This window comes from Barbus barbus (genome assembly GCF_936440315.1).
Source record: "Barbus barbus genome assembly, chromosome: 15".
In the NCBI taxonomy this organism is placed as follows: Eukaryota; Metazoa; Chordata; class Actinopteri; order Cypriniformes; family Cyprinidae; genus Barbus; species Barbus barbus.
In genome coordinates this window covers 4,341,754-4,362,871 of record NC_136743.1, presented here as the reverse complement: position 1 = coordinate 4,362,871, position 21,118 = coordinate 4,341,754, and the positions used below count along the sequence as shown (strand labels likewise).

Below are 21,118 nucleotides of genomic sequence, written 5' to 3'. Positions count from 1 at the left end.
GTGCTGGCCTCCTGGCCAAACTGAGCAATTGATGGAGAAGGGCTTTGGTTAGAGTGTTGACCAAGAACCTGATGGTCACTCTTGAACTCCATGATCATGTGTGGAGATACTCCAATCTGTGATTTATGCTGGTGTGGCCAGATGCAATCCTCTCCTCAGTGAAGACACATGAAAACATACTTGCAATTTGCAAAAAAAATGTTTTTCAGCGGCAGGGACTGAGGGACTCATCGTAGTAGAAGAAAAGCTCAGTGCACCAAAATATAGAGATAGCCTTAATGAAAACCCAGTCCAGAGCATTCAGAACCTCAGACTGGGCAGAAGGTTCTACTTCCAACAGGACAATGACCCTAAGCACACAGCAAGAGTGGCATATAGACAGCTCTGTGAATGTCCTTGAGTGGCCCAGCCACAGCCTGGGCTTGAATGCAATCAAATATTTCTGGAAAAACCTGAAAATGTGCATCTGCCCCCATCCAACCTGACAGAGCTTGAGAGGTGAAGAGATGAGCAGAAGAATGGCAGATAATTGCCAAATTCTGTCATATCTTACCCAAAAAGACTTGAGGCTGTAAAGGTGCTTCAGCTAAGTACTGAGTTAAGGGTATGAAGACTAATGCAATGTACTTATATCAGTTTTAAAAAATATATATATATAAATTATGAAGTTGTGACAATTCTGTTTTTGCTTTGTCATTATGGTGTATGGAGTGTAGATTAATGTGGAAAAAAAGTAATTCAAAGCAGTTTAAAATAAGGCTGCAACATAACAAAACGTGAAAAAAATGAAGGGATATGAAGATTTTTATAGGCACTGTATGTGTATATATGTATATTTATATGTATGTATGTATGTATGTGTGTATATATAGTGTAGTAAAACATTTTTCAGTCATGGAAATCACTATTGGGAATAATTGGAATTGACAAAACTAACAAAACTATAAAATAAATAAATAAAATGAAATTAAATAGAATTAAATTAAATAAAATTAAATAAATAAATAAAAGTAAATAAATAAAAAAATGAAAAAATTACATTACATGAGATTTGGACTAGAAATCGTGTTTAAATAAAAAATAATTCAATTCAGTACAATTCAATTTTATTTTTATAGCGTTTTTCACGATGCAAATCGTTGCAAAGCAGCTTTACAGAAAATTTAAGTTTCTACATTATATTTAGTAATAGCAAATGTCAAGTTGATGTCCATATGGCAGAAATGTACAGTAAAAATCAAGCAGTTAGTTAATGTCATGTAATAAAACAGACGGTGAACAATATTAACAGCAATGATTATATGTTGCGATCAAACTTATTGCGAAATTTTGTATGTTGTCTGAGGGTTGGCATCATCAGAGGTCTTCTGAGGGGTTGGCATCATCTCTTCTCAGGTGATTGGTCATCTCAGGTCTTTGCAAGGTTTGGATCCAGACTGAAGCTTGTGTAATTCCTAGTTACATCCCATGGCAGAAACAGAGAAGGTAATAGAGAGAAATTAGCGTAGCTGCTGTTCCAACTAAGCAAAAAATGATGTTCAACTCAAGCAAAAGAATGATAATGTGCATTTGATCAGATGTAACTGAAGTACAAAGTTATGACATACATTATGTGAATGCTTGGCTAAAGAGATGTGTCTTTAATCTAGATTTAAACAGATAGAGTGTGTCTGAACCCTGAATGTTATCAGGAAGGCTATTCCAGAGTTTGGGAACCAAATGTGAAAAAGCTCTACCTCCTTTAGTGGACTTTGCTATCCTCGGAACTACCAAGAGTCCAGAGTTTTGCGACCTTAGGGAGCGTGATGGATTGTAGCGAGACTAGTAGGTACGCAGGAGCTAAACCATTTAGGGCCTTAAAAGTAAGTAGTAACATTTTGTAACTGATGTGGAACTTAACAGGTAGCCAGTGCAGAGACTGTAAAAATTGGGGTAGTATGATCATATTTTCTTGACCTGGTGAGGACTCTAGGTGCTTGCATTTTGGACTATCTGTAGCTTGTTTATTGAAGATGCAGGACAACCAGCTAGCAGTGCATTACAATAGTCCAGTCTACACTCTTGAAAATAAAGGTGCTTCAAAAGGTTCTTCAAGCGATGCTATAGAAGAACCATTTTTGGTTCCAGAAAAGACCATTCATTCAAAGGTTCTTTAAAGAACTATCTCTTCCTTAAATTTTTATAATCTGAAGAACCTTCTTTCACCACAAAGAACCTTTTGTGAAACAGAAAGGTTCTTCAGATGTTAAAGGTTCTTTATGGAACCATTTAGACAAAAAGGTTCTTCTATGGCATCGTGAAGCACCTTTATTTTTAAGAGTGTAGAGGTCATGAATGCATGAACTAGCTTTTCTGCATCGGAAACAGGTAACATGTTTCGAAGCTTGGCAATGTTTCTAAGATGGAAGAATGCTGTTTTTGTAACATGGGATATATGATTTTCAAAATAATGTCACAATGTGATCTTATCTTATTTTGAGTCGAAATGACACCCAGACATGTTTTCATCAGGATAAAAGCGATTGCTAAATGAATAACTGAATAAATAAATGTGGACATGAGAACATGCTGATAGCCCTGTTGAGAGCACATAAATGAACACCTGTGGTATGAAACGAGCTGAAAAACTCCCTCCTTATCTGTGCCATTTCATTCCTGCTCAGTAATAGTATTTAATATCTCTGCAGGGCGATGCAGCGCTCCATCACAGCACTCCAGTGCCACTAATATCTTTTTATTTTGACGAGCAGAGTGAAGAATAGCAGCTGTGAACATCTAGATGGCAGAAATGATAAAAGCTTATGGTATTATGTAACTGGAACGTCATTGCGGCCTGGGATTATGACAAACCTACTCACATGCCAAACCACAGAGACCACTGGTCCGGTCTGATCAGATTCATATTCGCTGTGATTTATGACTGTTGTGGACTTAAATCCATAATTTTTGACAGCTTATGTCTGGATATGCAGATGTTTATGGCAGAAGTAGTTTTTAGTGGTGTGAAATCATTAAATGCCAATCCAGTGCCATTCAAAAGCATTTTTTTTTCTTTAGTTTCAACATAATTATGCGGATGAGTGATGGATTAGTCCTAAACCAGTAGGTCTTGGCTCGAGCATCAATCACAGTTTAGATTAAGTATAAATAGTTGTTTATCCTCCTTATATGCATGACAGTTACCTGTCACAGTTGATGTTTTAAGTGTAAGTGGTGAAGACATGTATAAAGTGTCTTTCCCTCCCTCTCTCTCTCTCTTTCTCTAAGGCGATTGGTCGATACCGAGGATGAGCTCAGTGATATCCAATCAGATTCTGTACCGTCAGAGGTCCGTGATTGGCTGGCCTCCACCTTCACGCGGCAGATGGGGCTGATGCTACGACGGACCGAAGAGAAGCCGCGATTTCGCAGCATCGTACACGCAGTGCAGGCTGGGATATTCGTGGAGAGGTGGGGTTAAACACAAAGCAGTATAGCAATTAAAAACTCTTTTTTTAAATGTAGTTTATTTTTCCTTTTCTTTTACCCTTAAAGTTTAAACAGGCTTTTATACCTTTACAATTTCAATGTAAATGGCCTCTTTTCATGTGAAATAAGTATATGTTTCAATGCCACAACTCTTTTTAATTCTTGTTTTGAATGTCAAACTCATTCATTTCAAAGGATCAAAGAACATAAGTGTTATATTTATGTTATTTATATACTTTTATAATATTTTTTAATATATTGATGTAGATTTTGAATTTATAATTAGCTTTTTATTGTTATTTTTCACTTTTAATGTAGTTAAATTTTTAGTGATTTTTTTATTTGTGCTGTTGTTTCTTTAATTTATTTTTCTTTAAGTTTTTAGTTAGTGGGTGTGGCGTCAGGCCTCGGAGAGGCTTTTATTAAACAGAAAAAAATAAAATAAAGTGTCCAAAGGGGATAAAGTGTCTAAAATAACCAGGGGCTCTGGTGTCCTCGTCGTGCTGCGGGGTTTGTGAAGGAGGGCAGTGTTCTGGAAGGAAGGGTCCAGGTAAGGGGCAGAGTCCGGCGGTCGCACGCGCTCCCCTCTGAGGTCCGGGGCGCGAGGGACGGTGGCTTCTCCAGCGGCTTCGTCTACCTCTTGGTCCACGGCGCTACTCGACGGGGCTAGTCGGCCCGGCATCCTGGCCCGACGGCCGTTTCACGGGTGCGGTTTCATCCGGACTGCGGGTCCAGCAGCTCACGTCTCTGGCGGTGCGGGAGTCCCCTCTACGCTCCCTTCCTGGACCCACGAGGACACAAGCGTGCATGCACGGGAAAGAGACCGGTCTCTCGAGGAGAGGCGCGCTCGGCATTTAAACAGCGCCGGTGATCACACGCCGCTCTGGCTATTTCAGCGCCCCTCCTCTCTCACCCACCCACTCCTGTCAGGAGCCTGGTGAAGGGCGGCGAATAAGGGACGGGGTGATGATGATAATAAGGGGGAGGCAGCCAACACGTCACAATATACTGTATAATTTGTATATCAAATTCATATCAAATTTATGAATCAATTAAATATTTCTAATTTCTTAAATTATATTAATACATGTATTTTTTTCCCTTGCCAGGCAGCATTAAAGTCTTGTGTGAAATGATTATAAATCTATGTGTTGAGCTCAGAGTGAGTCAGCGTGTTCATATACATCTTCCTCCTGAATAACTACAATCACTTTGCCACAGTTCTCTGTCTCTCTCTCTCTCTCGCTCTCTCTCGCTCTCGCTCTCACCCGTTAGCATCATTTCATTAAATTATAATGCATTTCAGGTAGCACTGCACAAATAAATTGCTTTGACAAAGCATTTCCTTAAAGAAACAGGTTATCCTCTGCATTTGATGTTGTGGGCTTTTGTAGGTGAAGATTAGGGCATTGTGCTTGGAGAGCCTGTGGTCTGCGCTGCCGCTTTCACTTGATGTTTTTATCTCGTTCTAACAGAATGTACCGGAGAACCTCTAACATGGTGGGACTGAGTTACCCTCCGTCTGTCATAGCAGTGCTTAAGGTAAAACACATGCACACTCCTGCATTCTTAGAAACAGACGGTGTTTTATCTCTCAGCTTCTTTCTCTTGGTTTTGCTCTCAAAGTCTCACACAAAAAAATGAAAAACCAAAACAAATGTTTCTTCAGCTCTACTTTTGGCCATGTGGACTTCAGAAAATAAACTTTCAAAACATACTTTTTCTCTTGTAGTTTTTCATGTGCTTTAGAATTGTTCACTAACAAGAGTAGATATACATGCATTACAGAAGATTTTTGTCATTTTCCCCTGAAAGTCAAGAACATTTCCACCATATCTCAGATGATGTGCTGTGTATGATAGCATTGTGTGCTATGTAATTTCATAGCTAGCAATTGATGTATCCTAAATACACACAATTAAATAATGTTTTCACACCTCTTTTATTTAGTTTGACAACATTACAGCTGAATTGCAAATTATATAGAAAACTCATTCATCCATTCATTCGTTCATTTTAAAAATTTTGTCATAATAATTGTATTATTAATTTTTTTATATTGTATATTTTTGTAAAATAATGCATCATTAATATTTATATTAATACAATATTTTTTATTAATGTATTATTATTAAAATTAAATAAAATTAGTAATGATTAATTATTTAAATATTATTTAAATAATTAAATTACCAAAATTAATTAAAAAAATATATAAAATAAAATATATTGATAAACATACAAATAGAATTATTTAATTTTATTCCTGTTTTATTTATTTATTTATTTTGTAATTATTGTATATTATGTATTTAATTTAATTTCTTTTAGTATTTTATATAAATGTATATAATTTTATTAGAATAATATGATACAAATCTGATGAACTTTTGATCAACTTTATATTTATATATATATATATATATATATATATATATATATACTGTCATTTTCACATAGTATTGGATGATTTTCAAGAATGAAAGTCCAGTCTGAGACAAGGATGGAATGATACAAAATACATAAAAGGCATTTGAAAATATAAACGAAGGCATAATACAGTGTTTCCTAGGCAGTTTTATTGTAACAACAAAGAAAAGTTATAGGGATATAAAAGTGCCGAAAATATGATTTACTCTTAAAGGAATAGTTCACTGAGCATCTGTGTGCTGGATCTGAATTTGTTTCTGTGTTTCTTCTCAGAATGTGGATAAGTGGTCTTTTGATGTATTTGCTCTGAACGAGTCGAGCGGTGACCACGCTCTCAAATTCATCTTTTACGAGCTCCTCACCCGATACGACCTCATCAGCCGCTTCAAGGTGAAAACAGCTCTTGCTGAAGTGAGAGTTGAGGGCTGTAATGGTCTTTTTCAGAGTTATTAACTCGTATCTCTGACAGATCCCCGTCTCAGCGCTGGTCTCATTTGTGGAGGCTCTGGAAGTGGGATACAACAAACATAAAAACCCCTACCACAACCTGATCCACGCAGCCGACGTCACTCAGACTGTGCACTACCTGCTCCTCAAGACAGGGATGGTGGTAAGATGAAACACACAAACACAGAGAGATCACACATGACTGCAGTGAAATAGGTCAAGAGGTCAGGACTGAGCTAATATAATAATAATTGAATAATAATAATACCAGGGTTGTGTAAACTCTTATCTCGTGTTTACAGCGGCACAATATACAACACTCAGTCACTACCTTTCATTATCAACGCTTTACACCGCGCTCTTGCTGTATAGACCGGCTTGTTGATTATAATGATCTAATGTTGCGTTGCTTCACTCGCTCTCAATGCAGATACAGTGTTAATCATCTTGATGATGTTACTGTGACAACATGTCGAAGCCTGTGGGCACGAACTCAAGAGTAACTGTGCAGAAACCCAGCGGCGTAATCATTAATTCTGCTGACAAACACACACACACCTTAAGCTTTTTAATGAACAATCATCAGGCCAATCGTTAAGCGATTGAGAAACAGAGAGAAGGGTCTTAACATGTCATTGCCCAAATCACTTTATCTCCCGTCTGACTAGCCATAACACAATTAATGCTTGCTCACAGAGAGCCACTTCTCTCATCACAGTGCACTTCAGTGTTTGTTCTGCACGCACGACTCAAGACAAATGAGGTGAGATGGTGTCATTTTACACCAAAGTGAAATGAATTGGAGTCTTTCTAATAAGGGATTAAATATTAAGATGAAGTCCTGCAGGAATACAGTGAGCAGCTGAGAGCTCGGCGTCCTTCAGAGCTTGTCTGTCAACATATGTTCATTATTCTACTGCTACTGACTCTGTGCTTTTCTTTCCAAGAATTAAACCACTGAGATTTTTTTTATTGGTCCAAAATCAAGATTTCATTGAGTTCTCAGTCATGTTTAATTTAAATATCAACTTTGTCTCAGGTTTTTCTTCTAAAAATTCTTTCTTCATCTGTTTCTTCTAAAATACAAATAGACAAAGATAATTTTTAAATTTATTTTATTTGATTAATTCTTTCATTTTATTGCTCCAAAATAAATACTTAATCGAGTTCTGAGTCATGTTTAAATTAAATATCAACTTTGTCTCAGATGTTTCGTCTAAAATTCTAAAGGAGAAATAAAAATAGACACAATAGTTGTCATAAAGTAATAGTAAAGCTGAAAGTGGTAGAAATGTTCATATTGAGATTGACTCTTATTGTAAACTTTGGTGTCTTGGCTAATCTGAACACATTTGGAGACATTATTGAGATCTTTTCCTTTTTCATACAAAATTTTTACAGAAGTCTCCTGTCTCAGCTTAACCTTATTGTCGTCATTATTTAAATATCAGCTTTGTCTCAGATGTTTCTTTTGAGGCTTTTAGGAGAAATAAAAATGGACACAAGTGAGTCAATAGTTGTTATAAAGTAAGTGTATAGAGATAAATTTTAGTTTGAAATCACATTTTTTTAATTGCTTCTACAGTGCCTATAAAAAGTTTTCATACCCCCTCAATGTTTTTTACATTTTGTAGTGTTGCTTCCTTATGTTAAACTGTTTTAAATAATTTTTTTTCCCACATCAATCTACACGCTATACACCATAATGGCAAAGCAAAAAACAGGTTTTTAGCATCTTTGCAAATTTATTAAAAATAAAAAACTTGCATATGATTCCATTGCATAAGTAATCATACCCTTATCTAGGACAGTTGAAATTTACCTCTGGAGCATTCATATTGCTTGTAGATGTTACTGCACTTCGAGCGAAATTATCCTGTGGCAAATTCAATTGAATGGGTATGAATTTGGAAAGGCACACAAATCTTGATAAAAGGTCTAACAGCTGAAAATGCATATCAGAGCAAAAACCAAGCCCTGAGGTCAAACAAACTGCTTGTAGAGCTCAGAGACAGGACTGCATCAAACCACATACCTGGGGAAGAGTTCAGAAAAAAAATGCAATCCTCTTCTCAGTGAAGACACATGAAAACACACTTGGAATTGGCAAAAAAGCACCTAAAGGACCCTCAGACTGTGAGAAACGAGATTCTCTGGTTTGATGAACCTCAATTCCAAACATCATGTTTGAAGGAAACCAGGCACTGGTCATCACCTGCAGAGTACCATCCCAAAATTAAAGTGTGCTGGTAACCAGCCTCATGCTGTGGAGCTGTTTTTCAGCGGCAGGGACTGAGTGACTCATCAGAGTAGAAGAAAAGCTCAATGCACCAAAATATAGAGATAGCCTTAATGAAAACCCAGTCCAGAGCATTCAGAACTTCAGACTGGGCAGAAGGTTCTACTTCCAACAGGACAATGACCCTAAGCACACAGCAAGAGTGGCTTATAGACAGCTCTGTGAATGTCCTTGAGTGGCCCAGCCACAGCCTGGGCTTGAATGCAATCAAATATATCTGGAAAAACCTGAAAATGTGCATCTGCCCCCATCCAACCTGACAGAGCTTGAGACGTGAAGAGATGAGCAGAAGAATGGCAGATAATTGCCAAATTCTGATGTGCAAAGCTTGTCGTATCATACCCAAAAAGACTTGAGTAATGAGTTAAGGGTACGAATACTTATGCAATGTACTTATTTCAGTTTTTTCTTTTTCATTAATTTACGAAGTTGTGACAATTCTGTTTTTGCTTTGTCATTATGGTGTATGGAGTGTAGATTAATGTGGAAAAAAAGTAATTCAAAGCAGTTTAACATAAGGCTGCAACATAACAAAACATGAAAACAATTAAAGGGTATGAAGACTTTTTACAGGAACTGTATATAAAGACTAAGCTGAGTTCTCAGTCGTGTTTTATTTAAAAATAAACTTTGACTCAGATATTTCTTCTAAAAAATTTGACAGAAATGTGTTAATGTTGAAAAAAATGAAGAGTATAGAGGTGCATGTGGTAGAAATATTAGATTTTTGATCAGACTTTGGTATGTTGGCAAATCTGAGCACATTTTGGGGCATTATTAAGATCTTTTCTGAGATAACTGATCTTAGAAAGTGGGAATTTTAGCAGAAGTCTCCATTTGCTCTCCATTTAACCTCATTGTTGTTATGTCCGTAATGTATTATTTTAACGATCTTTGCCTAAAATGTTTCTTCTAATATTCTTTAGCAGAAATTCATAGACACATAATTCAGTCGTCATAAAGTAAGTGTATAGAGCTTTATGGTATAAATGTTTGGGTTCATGTTGAGATCTATCTTGTATCTGTTCTATCTGTATCTAGTCTAGATCTATTCTAGTGTCTTGGCAAATCTGAGCACAAACATTATTGAGATATCTTTTCTGAAACTTTGGAGGAAATACGCATGGTATTACTTTTTCTCTAGAGAAACAGCTAGAAAGTGGAGATTTCATCAAGGCTTCAATTGCTCTCAATTTAACTTCATTTAGATGTTAAAGATTTCTCATGTGACACTGTTTTCCCTCGCCAGCACTGGCTGACTGAGTTGGAGATTTTTGCAATGCTTTTCGCTGCTGCTATCCACGACTACGAACACACCGGGACCACAAACAACTTCCACATCCAGACCAGGTAATGCATGAGCGCCGCTGGGTGAGTCATCCATCAGACTCCTGCACTGACAAACACACAGCCCACAGCCACAACACCTCAACCGGCTGAATCAAACTAGATGGCATTCTGACCAAAACATGACCTGGGACAAATGAGCAGAATGGGGAAATGGGAATAAAACATTGGTTTGCGGGTTAGTTTGTAGTATACACTATTCAGTTTGGGCTCAGTAAGGAGTTTTTTAAGGAAGTCTCTTATGCTTCCCAAGGCTGCATTTATTTGATCAAAAGTGCAGTAAAAATTATTACAATTTAAAATAACTGTTTTCTGATTTAAATAGTAATTTATTCCTGTGGTCAAAGCTGAATATTCAGCAACATTACTCCAGTCTTCTGTGTCACACTACCCTTCAGAAAACATTATAATATGCTGATTTGCTGCCAAGAAACATCAGTGCTGAAAACAGTTATGCTTTTTCATATTTTTGTGGAAAGCATGATACATATTTTTTCATTCTTTGAAGAATAGAAAGCACCATTTATTTGAAACGGAAATCTTTTGTAACATATAAATATATTTTCTGTCCTTGCTGTATAGAAATATTATTTTATTTAAAAAAAAAAAATCTTACTGACCAAACTTTTGAACGATAGTATATTAAAAAAAATTCTAACTTGCTTTTTGCTACTTTTCCTTTATAATCAAAAGTATTTGATTACACAGTATAAGAGAAACTAAATAATATCATAGAGACACTTCTTTGACTTGGTCCAGTATGCAAACACCTAGCGACACACTTAAAACCACTTGCACTTAATTTGTTCTCCAGTTTAATATGAGCTTAAAACAGCATACAATAATTACAGTAGAATAAAGCTAAAAGAATCACACTGCTGGACACTGTATGTCATCTCAACGTTGGAAATGTAAAATATAAATCAGATTCAGTTCTGTTAGACCAGATTCTATAGGAAAGCTGTGTAGTGAGTTTAAATGGATTCCTGCAGGTCGGACACTGCTATCCTGTACAACGACCGCTCTGTGCTGGAGAGTCATCACGTCAGCGCCGCATATCGACTGCTCCAGGATGACGACGAGATGAACATCCTGTACAATCTCTCCAAAGATGACTGGAGGTACAGCAGGATTTCACATCCATCATCTAATCATTTCCATTATTGTCTTACTTCTTTTGTTTCCAGACAATGAAAAAAAATGCAAACTGACAATACATTTTCTCCAATTACAATATTGTGAAATATATATTATATATATATATATATATATATATATGTGTGTGTGTGTGTGTGTGTGTGTGTGTGTGTGTTGGCACCCTTGGTAAATATGATAAAAGAAGGCTGTGAAAATTAATATGTTTTGTTAATCCTTTTGATCTTTTATTTAAAAAATTCTAAAAAATCTAACCTTTCATTGGATAGTAAGCATTTAAAATGGGAGGAAACATCATTATGAAATAAATGTTTTTTCTCTAATACACATTGGCCACAATTAACGGCACCCTTTTATTCAATACTTTTTGAAACCTCCATTTGCCAGTTTAACAGGTCTAAATTTTCTCCTATAATGCCTGATGAGGTTAGAGAACACCTGACAAGAGATCAGAGACCATTCCTTCTTCCAGAATCTCTCCAGATCCTTTAGATTCACAGCTCCATGACGGTGCTTCTTCTCTTCAGTTCACCTCACTCATTTTCTGCAGGGTTCAGGTCAGAGGACTGGAAGGGCCATAGCAGAAGCTTGGTTTTGTGCTCAGTGACCCATTTTTGTGTTGTTTTTGAGGTTTGTGTTTGGATTATTGTACGGTTGGAAGATCCAAGCATGGCCCATTATAAGATTTCTAACAGAGTCAGTCACTTGTTGATTTTTTATCTGTTGGTATTTGATAGAATCCATGATGCCATGTGTCTAAACAAGATGTCCAGCAGAAATATAGGCCCACAACATCAAAAATACAGCAGTTGCACACATGGGTTACTTTTTATTCCTGTGTTCACCAAACCCATCTTGAGTGTTTGCTGCTAAAAAGCTAATTTTTTTAGTTTCATCTGACCATAGAAGCCAGTCCCATTTGAAGTTCCAGTCGTGTCTGACAACTGAATATGCTGGAGTTTGTTTTTGGATGAGTGAGGAGAATTGTTCTTGAAACCCTCCCAAACAACACGTGGTGATGTAGGTGCTGTTTGACATTTTTTTTTTAGGTTTTCTGACCCCGAATCTCAACCTTTCTCTACAATTCTCCAGCTGTGGTCCTTGGAGAGTCTTTAGCGACTCAAACTCTCCTCCTCACCGTGCATTAGGACGATATAGACACACGTCCTCTTCCAGGCAGGTTCATAACATTTTATGTTGATTGGAAATTTTTAATTATTGGCCTGATGGTGGAAATGGGAATTTTCACTGCTCTAGCTCTTTTCTTAAAGCCACTTCACTAATTTGTGAAGCTCAATTATCTTTTGCTGCACATCAGAAATATGTTCTTTGGTTTTTCTCATTGTGATGGATGATTAAGAGAATTTGGGCTTTGTTTTCCCTCCTGTTTATATTTCTGTGAAACAGGAAGCCATGGCTGGATAATTTCATGTTCATAATCACCCTGGAGTGCTCAAAATTGTAAATATGAATGGGAATATACTTCAGAGATATTTTACTCATAAGAATTTCTAGGGGTACCAATAGTTGTGTCCAACGTGTATTTGAAAAAAACATTTATTTCATAATGAGATTTTCCCCCATTTTCAATTGTTTTAGTTCAATGAAAGGTTAGATTTTTGTGATTAAAAAAAGAATTAATAATGCAGGTTTATTTTCAGAGCCTTCTTTGATCTTATTTACCAAGGGTGCCAATAATTCTGACCACGACTGTATATATGTATGTATATGTGTGTGCGCGCGTGTATATAGATAGATATATGAATGAATGAATATCACAGTAGAATATTTTTTATTTTTATTATGCATTTCCAATCAAGTCTTAATTTCATCTAAATTATTAAAATGTTTTAAAATATTTAATTGGGTGTTTAAGATGTAAAAGGCTACCTTTTCAGTTTAGAAAAATTACAAATATAAAGACATATGAGTGTAATGGTGTTATATTTTTAAGGAGCAAAGTTCTCGTAGTTGAAGAAACACCCTGCAGAAAATACAGAAAGAAGTGTTTTACTATTCTAGCTGTGATATTCTCAACAACACAATAGAGAAAGAAAAGTCTGATGAAGTTTTACTTTAAGTTTTACATGGAAATGATTAGTTTCTCATTCAGAAAGAATACTATTATCCTCACACTTTGAAGTGGAACACAGTTATTTTCTTTGGTGAGGAGATTGAGTGCAGTTGTTTTGTGTGCTTGTGTTTTTAGAGAGCTCAGGGCGCTCGTGGTCGAGATGGTTTTGGCCACTGACATGTCCTGCCACTTCCAGCAGGTCAAAGCCATGAAGAATTTCCTCCAGCTGCCCGAGGGGTGAGAAACCTTTACAACAAACATCAGACATGCTTCACCGTTGTCTGTCACCTCCTGGCTCATCTGTGTCTCCCCAGAGCAAGATGTTATTGCATAGAATTTGCTCTTTCATAGCTGAAGAGACTTGATGGAGATGGATGTTTCTCAAGAGGTTTCTTCTACTGTTCCTGTGGAGAAATAAAAATAGACAAATGATACATACAATAAAATAAAATGAATGCAGCTTAACTGAATTAATTTGATTAGAAATTCTTATTGAGAAGTTCTTATTGAGATCCTGTCTTGATTGCAAAATCTGAGCACAATTAGAAACAAAGTTCAAATTTCTCAGAAGGAGCAGTTTTTAATGCAGGGAAATGCACAAAAGTAAATCTTATTGTCATGTGTCAAAAAAGACATATTTATCACCTATTGGTCTTAATTTTTTTTTTAAATACATAATGTCTTCAAGCTTCAAATTTCATCCCCTCCCATGCAGAATTTCTTACACACTTTTGCTTCTAAATGGTTTATTGAATGAATGAATGAATGAATGAATGATGCATTTATATAGCGCTTTATTGTGTATTGCTGTACACCCAAAGCGCTTTACAATCATGTGGGGGGGTCTCTCCTCAACCACCACCATTGTGCAGCATCCACTTGGATGATGCGACGGCAGCCACACTACAACGGCGCCAGTACGCTCACCACACACCAGCTACAGGTGGAGAGGAGAGAGTGTCATTGAGCCAATCAAGTGTATGGGGATTATTAGGAGGCCATGATAGACAAGGGCCAGTAGAGGGAATTTGGCCAGGACACCGGGGTTACACCCCTACTCTTTACGAGAAGTGCCATGGGATTTTTAATGACCACAGAGAGTCAGGACCTCGGTTTAACGTCTCATCCGAAAGATATATATATATATATATATATATATATATATATATATATTCCAAATATTTTTGCTGGAAAGCTAGAAACAAATAATGATTATATGAAAATGTAGTTTTCCAATTAAAATATAATTCTATTTCCAATAAATCAAAGAAAATATTTTTTTGATTTTTTGTATATATATATAAATTCTTTGATTTATTGGATATGTTTATCCTTAGCTATTGACTGTAATAAACTGTGTTTTATTTTTTTAATTCTATACATTTGTGTTTAATTATAATATTTATTGTGAGATAAATCTGAATCAAATAAATGAGGTTTTTGAACTGTATATGTCTAAACTTTTAGTAATAAACACTGCAATAAATAAATGCAATAAAATAAAAAAAATACATTTTTACAGAAAAACAAGAAACCAATGCTAATTAAAGATTATATATTATATTATATTACATTTGCTCTCTGGTTTATTGTCATGTGTTAGAGCAAACACATATTTATCAGTGGGATTGGTGTGTGTTTTCCTCAGAATTGACAAACCCAAGGCTCTGTCTCTGCTGTTACACACGGCTGACATCAGTCATCCAGCCAAGAACTGGGATCTACACCATCGCTGGACTGCATCTCTGCTGGAGGAGTTTTTCCGACAGGTTCGACACATTTTTGTTCTTTAGACGCATTCAACGAGTGTTTGTGTTTGTTTGTATGTATGTGTGAGAAGCAAGACAAATCTCATCTTCTTCTATTTTAATCCTCTCTCTCTTCCTGTTCTCTCTTCTGATTGCCCTTTCAATCACATGTAAGCCTGCGCCAGGATTATCACAGGCCGCAAAAACGAGAGCGTGTGGAGAAGCGTGTCATTCGATTTTTTTTTACACCTGAACATAAACCTCTGAAAATAACTGGCTTTCACAGCCCTATCGAATGCAGGTCCCGAAATGACGCTTTGGCACGATTATGTGACTTATCAGTGTGAACAGCACTTTGCTCTTCTTTTAAACATCACAGCAATGTCACATATGCATGTATTCTGTAATTTTACTAATTTCACATACCTTGATTGTTCACATTTTGTTGATTTGAATAAATGTAGCATTACATCACTTGATCAAGTACAGTTTACATAACTGGGCAGGCCACTAATGGGCTCCTCCTGTTTCTGTTGCTTTGTATAGTGAACAAAGGAAGGGAATTGCTTTCTCTTTATTATCTCCTGTTCTCACCCGTCATGTGTCTGTTTATCTGTTACTAAAGTGACTGTTATAAAGCACATTCACAGCTCTATTCTCTATAGAGTGGGCTACATAAATATGCTTTGACTGATTGACAGATTAGAGGACTGGAGTTATTCCTGTGTGTGTGTCTAGTATTGTTCCAGCAGCTGAACACTCCAGGAGGCAGATCAATCGTGACAGGCCCAACATAAAAGCATGACAGGTTATTTTAGTCTGCCTTCAAGAAATGTTTGCGAATATTTCATATACGAAACAAATCTTTAAACCAGATCCAGTGCACCAACTGTCCATTAGTCGTGTCATTTCATAAGCATTTAGCTGTGGCAGTAAACCTATATTAATAATTGTGTAATATATTTAGAAATGCCAAAATTGCTCCCTGATAATACTGTGTAACATATTATTATAGCATTGCAGTTGAATTATGTGATTGTGTTTGCAGGGCGATAAGGAGGCAGAACTTGGTCTACCTTTCTCACCTCTGTGCGACCGTAAGTCCACTATGGTGGCTCAGTCCCAGATCGGTGAGTGACACAAACACACTCTAAGTGTGGAGACACAAATGTTTGCAATTAAATTGCATAATTGTGAATTGCACTAAATTGTAATACTCATATTAAAGGAATAGTTCACCTCAAAATGAAAATTTGCTGAAAATTAACTCACCCCAGGCCATCCAAGATGTAGATATATTTGTTTCTTCATGGGCACAGATTTGGAGAAGTTTAGAATTACATCACTTGATCAGCAATGGATCCTCTGCAGTGAATGGGTGCCGTCAGAATGAGAGTCCAAACAGCTGATACAAACATCACAATAATCCACACTAACCAACTAACGTCTTGTGAAGTAAAAAGCTTCATGTTTGTGAGAAACAAATCCATCATTAAGATGTTCTAACTTTAATCCGTCGCTTTTGGCCAAAATATGAGTCTCTCATACATAATAATGCGTTCTCTAGCGTAAAAGTCCGTCCCCTGTTGTCCTCTCACATCAAAATATACTGGAAAAACTGTTATTTAAACTGTACTTGATCTGTGCAGATTTCTCTCCTGATTCAGATGAGACCATTTTTTTCACTGGAGGAAGAAATTTTATGGATAGAGGGCTCGTATTTTAGCTGGAAGCAACTATTTGAAGTTAAAAACCTCTTACTGATGGATTTGTTTTTTACAAACATGCAGCTTTTCACTTCACAAGATGTTAATTGAGGGACTGGAGTGGTTTGAAATACTTGTGGATTATTGTGATGTTTTTATCAGCTGTGTGGACTCTCATTCTGACGGCACCCATTCACTGCAGAGGATCCATTGGTGAACAAGTGATGGAATGCTAATTTTCTCCAAATCTTTTTCCATGAAGAAACATGGCTGGCCTGGGCGTGAATAAATCCTCAGCTAATTTTTGTGTAAATTATTCGAAATGGGAAAAAATGAGACATTTCAGCTTTAAACTCGCAATAGTTGAAACACATAGCTTTCTTGAAGATCATACATATGGGGATCATTTATTCAAATAGCTTCTTTAAAAATCAAGGTCAGTGTAAAAAATAAGCCATTTTGTATAATTTCCTGCAGGTTTCATTGACTTTATCGTTGTTCCCACGTTTACGGTTCTGACGGACATGACCGAGAAGATTGTCACACCGCTCATCGAAGAGGCCGCAAGTTCAGGCCTGGCTGGTTTCCGCAGGTCTGGAAGTCTGACTTGTGTCTTTTGCTTATCCAGTACAGGAATAGAGATAAAGAATGGACATGAAGACAGACAAATTAGAGCTCAGGCCGCTCTAATAGTGCCTTGTGGCAAAGCTTGTCTTTTTATCGAAATCCTATTCACTGATGCTATTGCGGTCATGACTGCAAATCCATTTCAGTCCTGCTCAGATACCTCAGTTTCATCGTTTATAGACAAAGAGTGAATGTGAATAAATGCGCTGCTCTTTCTTAGCCTTGTAATTCAGTAAAAAGTGATCCATCAATTCAGACAGAAGTCAGAGTGACTCCACTTTAGCGCTCTTTTAGTTTGCAAGTTTCTTTGGATTTTCTAAGTAGGAATTGGATTGCTGCTGCTGACTGGGCATTAGAGCACCTTCTCTCTTTTCATAGCTAATAACATCTTCTGCATACAAAGTGCTGAATTATATCCCTTCCATTTAGAATATACAGTAAACTAAAACAGATCAAAGGTTCATAGAAAGGACAGAGCAGCAGCAGCAGCATATCAATGATCAACAGAGCAGGAAAACAACAGATCCGTGTGGATAGATGGGGTATTAAATAAAATTGAGGTATATGTTGAGATGTTACGGAAGCTTCGTGGATGTGATTGCTGCTGATTCATTTGTAATGTGATTTGTGTCCCCATCATCTCAAACAGCATTACTGCAGGAGATGCGAAGCGGAGCAGTGTGAACAGCTCTGGTTCTGATAGCAGTGGATCTCATAGCTGCTCACTGCTCACTGTTGACCTGAAGAACTTCAAGGCCATCTGGAACAAGAAGGTTTCTCTGAACAGAGAGCGATGGAAGACGCAGGCAGCTAAAGGTGTGAACACAATGTTCCCTGCAAGAATGTCTGTGTTATGTATCGTATGCAAAATAAAACATCCTCAAACAGGATTGTTTGCACATTGGAACTCAATTGCAACACAAAATTAGTATGAAATTAATGAGATAATTGTGTTTTATGTAGGACAAAATACAAAATGTTAATTGAGCTGCAAATATTAATGATTTATGAAGGATCATGTGACACTGAAGACTGGATTAATGATACTGAAAATTCATCTTATGATTTTAAAATATATTTAAATTGTAATACAATTTTACAGTATTACTGCTTTTTGATTAAATAAATGCAGCCTTGGTGAGCAGAAGAGACTTAATTAAAAATATAAAAAATTCTTACTGAAACAAACTTTTGAATGGTAGTGTTATACATTAGTATAAAAATAAATCTGTAAATCTGAATTTGTTTCTCGTAATCTGAACGATCTTTTAATGTAAAGGCTTCTGCTTGAAATTACTTAATGACAAATATATTAATTTTGCCAATGCATACATTTTTGTACATTACTAACATTTTAATTTAAAAAAATGTTTGAATGGAGTTGGATTGGATAGGGAAACTAACCATTAAGTGTCCATGATGCATGTAAGCACAAATTTAAGTATGGCAATTATTTCATAGTTTGATGACTTAAACTGGGAAAATAGTACTGAATTGGTACAGTACATCCAAACTTTTGTAGCGTTTTGCACATTTTATACATTCTGATTAAGCAAATAGTGAATAATGCACTTCCTGCTGTGTCTCCTTTCAGAGACGGCGGAGAAGGCCAAACGAGAGCAGGAGGAACAGCAGGAGGCAACAACAGAAAATCAGGAGCACAAAAAAGACCCAGAGCTGTCAGGACCAAAGAAAGAGAGGGTGGGAGAGGACGACCCGGAGCCAGGGGGAGTAAATGGACCCCCAGAAGAAAGTCCCCATGACAAATCAAAGAATGAAGAGGCACATCAGAAATTACAGAACGGTATTGTGTTCAAATGATATAATTGTTACCGTCAGAAGAGTAATAAGAATAATGCTATGTGCAGAATAGAGTAATAGCATACTACTTAATGCATAATATGCACTATATAGGCCTACTCAGTACACAATAATCACATTACCTTCATCATCCGTCTGTCTGTCTGTCTGTCTGTCTGTCTGTCTAGAGATAGATGTGTTTAAAAAAGAAAAAAGTCACATTAGAAATAGAAGGTCACTTAGTGCATTGTATTTTGGTATGCATATGGTTATTCAGTATATCCTGAGAATCTGCATACTTGTGCACATTACTTGTCTAAATATATATATATTTTAAAGATTTATTTTTTGCCGTTTATTACCATTATTTTGATAGGACAGTCGGTAGACAGGAAGCGAAGAGGGAGAGAGAGGGGGGCGGGATCAGGAAAGGTCTGTGAGCTAGGACTCAAACTCGGGACGCCTGAAGCAGCGCGTTGCCCGCGAGGCTATCGCCGCTGACACACTTGTCTATATTTTGAAAAAGTAGTACTGTATGCCATTCTGAAAGTGTTTTACTATAGTGCTACAGTGTCTGTGTAGTCTAATAATCGGATGTCTGTAAACAGGAGAAGTGTCTGAAGAGGCAGAATCACCAGCAGATGAAGACAAGAGGACACTCAATGGTAAACATACACGTTTATTCTGTAACAGAGACTTCTGTTGCTTTAATACATACTGTAACTACTAGCAGTGACACCAGCAACATATTAGATAATTAATGTCAGAATGTTAATGCATCATATAATAAAATATCAAAGCTTGTATAAGATACACTAAAGTTCAAAAGTTTGGGGTCAGTAAAAAAACAAAAAGAAAGATGCATTAAATTGACAGTAAACACCTTTGTAATTTTGCAAAATATTTCTATTTCAAGTAAATGCTGTTCTTTTCCATTTTATATTCATCAAAAAATTATTTAAAAAAATATTACATATATTTCCACAAAAATATGAAGCATTGGCAATAATAAGAACTTTTTTTTTTGCAGCAAATCAGCATATTAGAATGATTTCTGAAGGATCATGTGACATGAAAGACTGGAGTAATGACCCCCAATGAATAAATTACTTTTTTACAATATATTAAAACAGAAAACTATTTTTAAATTGTAATAATATTTCACAATATTACTGTTTTACTGCATTTTTCATCAGATAAATGCAGCCCCGGTGAGCATAAGAGACTTCTATTATATTTATAAAATTGTACCGACCCCAAACTTTTGAATGTTCAGAATGAAGACAAAGTATTTTGTAAATTTGTATTTGTTGTGGTTAGTTGATCATTTGGTTCCTCTGTTAGGACACTTGTGTGAATTTGTGGGAAACAAGATGCATTCATCCACTAAAAATCACCAAAACACCAATTTTGACAATGGCCATTTAACAAAAGACATTGAGATTTCAAAAATGATGAAGAAAAGCAACATTAGTGCAGGAGCATCCAAGACATGCAAGTTACTTGATAATGCAGTGACATTCAGGCATTTTTCAGTGTGACATTTTTGCTTTTTTTCCAGTCTGATGCAATCTAAACATCTTCAATCTGCTTTTAACAGAATCTGCAAATGCCTAGAGTGACTTCCAGTGGCGTCCTGAGGTCCGAGGCCAGACCCAGAGCGGTGAACTTGCCATCAGGAGAACGCTCGGTTCTGAAGGTCCACGGCACCCTCTAGAGGACACGACTAATGCTTACATCACCTTGTGTTCGGCCTATATCCCTTCCAAATTTTCAGACTTTCATAAGACTGATCCTCTCTGAATGAGAAAGGACAAAACGGACGAGAGACAACAGCTGCTTTTGTCTGGTTTGTTTTATTTACAGAACCAGATTTCCTTCCCAAACCTTTAAACTGCAGTGGTTGCATCCACTAAGAAAAGCATGCAGCAGCTGAACGTAAGGATTCTTATTAAAACCTCCATTTCAAATGCTTTCTATGTTTTTCTGCATTTGAGCAGCCTTGCAGTCGGATGAC

General features: G+C 36.6%; 1 protein-coding gene across 1 annotated transcript in view; it reads left to right on the top strand.

The window, feature by feature from the left end:
- LOC306880935 (dual specificity calcium/calmodulin-dependent 3',5'-cyclic nucleotide phosphodiesterase 1A-like) overlaps positions 1-20,818 on the top strand; it is a gene marked incomplete at both ends in the record, with an annotated part of 77,414 nt that extends 56,596 nt beyond the window's left edge. The window contains 15 exons of the mRNA XM_079434739.1: positions 3,268-3,450; positions 4,944-5,010; positions 6,172-6,288; positions 6,368-6,508; positions 9,894-9,994; positions 10,984-11,112; positions 13,356-13,457; positions 14,869-14,989; positions 16,017-16,098; positions 17,152-17,266; positions 17,951-18,117; positions 18,896-19,105; positions 19,710-19,766; positions 20,446-20,615; positions 20,702-20,818. Coding sequence (XP_079290865.1) covers positions 3,268-3,450; positions 4,944-5,010; positions 6,172-6,288; positions 6,368-6,508; positions 9,894-9,994; positions 10,984-11,112; positions 13,356-13,457; positions 14,869-14,989; positions 16,017-16,098; positions 17,152-17,266; positions 17,951-18,117; positions 18,896-19,105; positions 19,710-19,766; positions 20,446-20,615; positions 20,702-20,818 — 1,879 coding nt within the window. The remainder of the gene's footprint in view (positions 1-3,267; positions 3,451-4,943; positions 5,011-6,171; positions 6,289-6,367; positions 6,509-9,893; positions 9,995-10,983; positions 11,113-13,355; positions 13,458-14,868; positions 14,990-16,016; positions 16,099-17,151; positions 17,267-17,950; positions 18,118-18,895; positions 19,106-19,709; positions 19,767-20,445; positions 20,616-20,701) is intronic.
- Between the last annotated feature and the right edge of the window lie 300 nt (positions 20,819-21,118).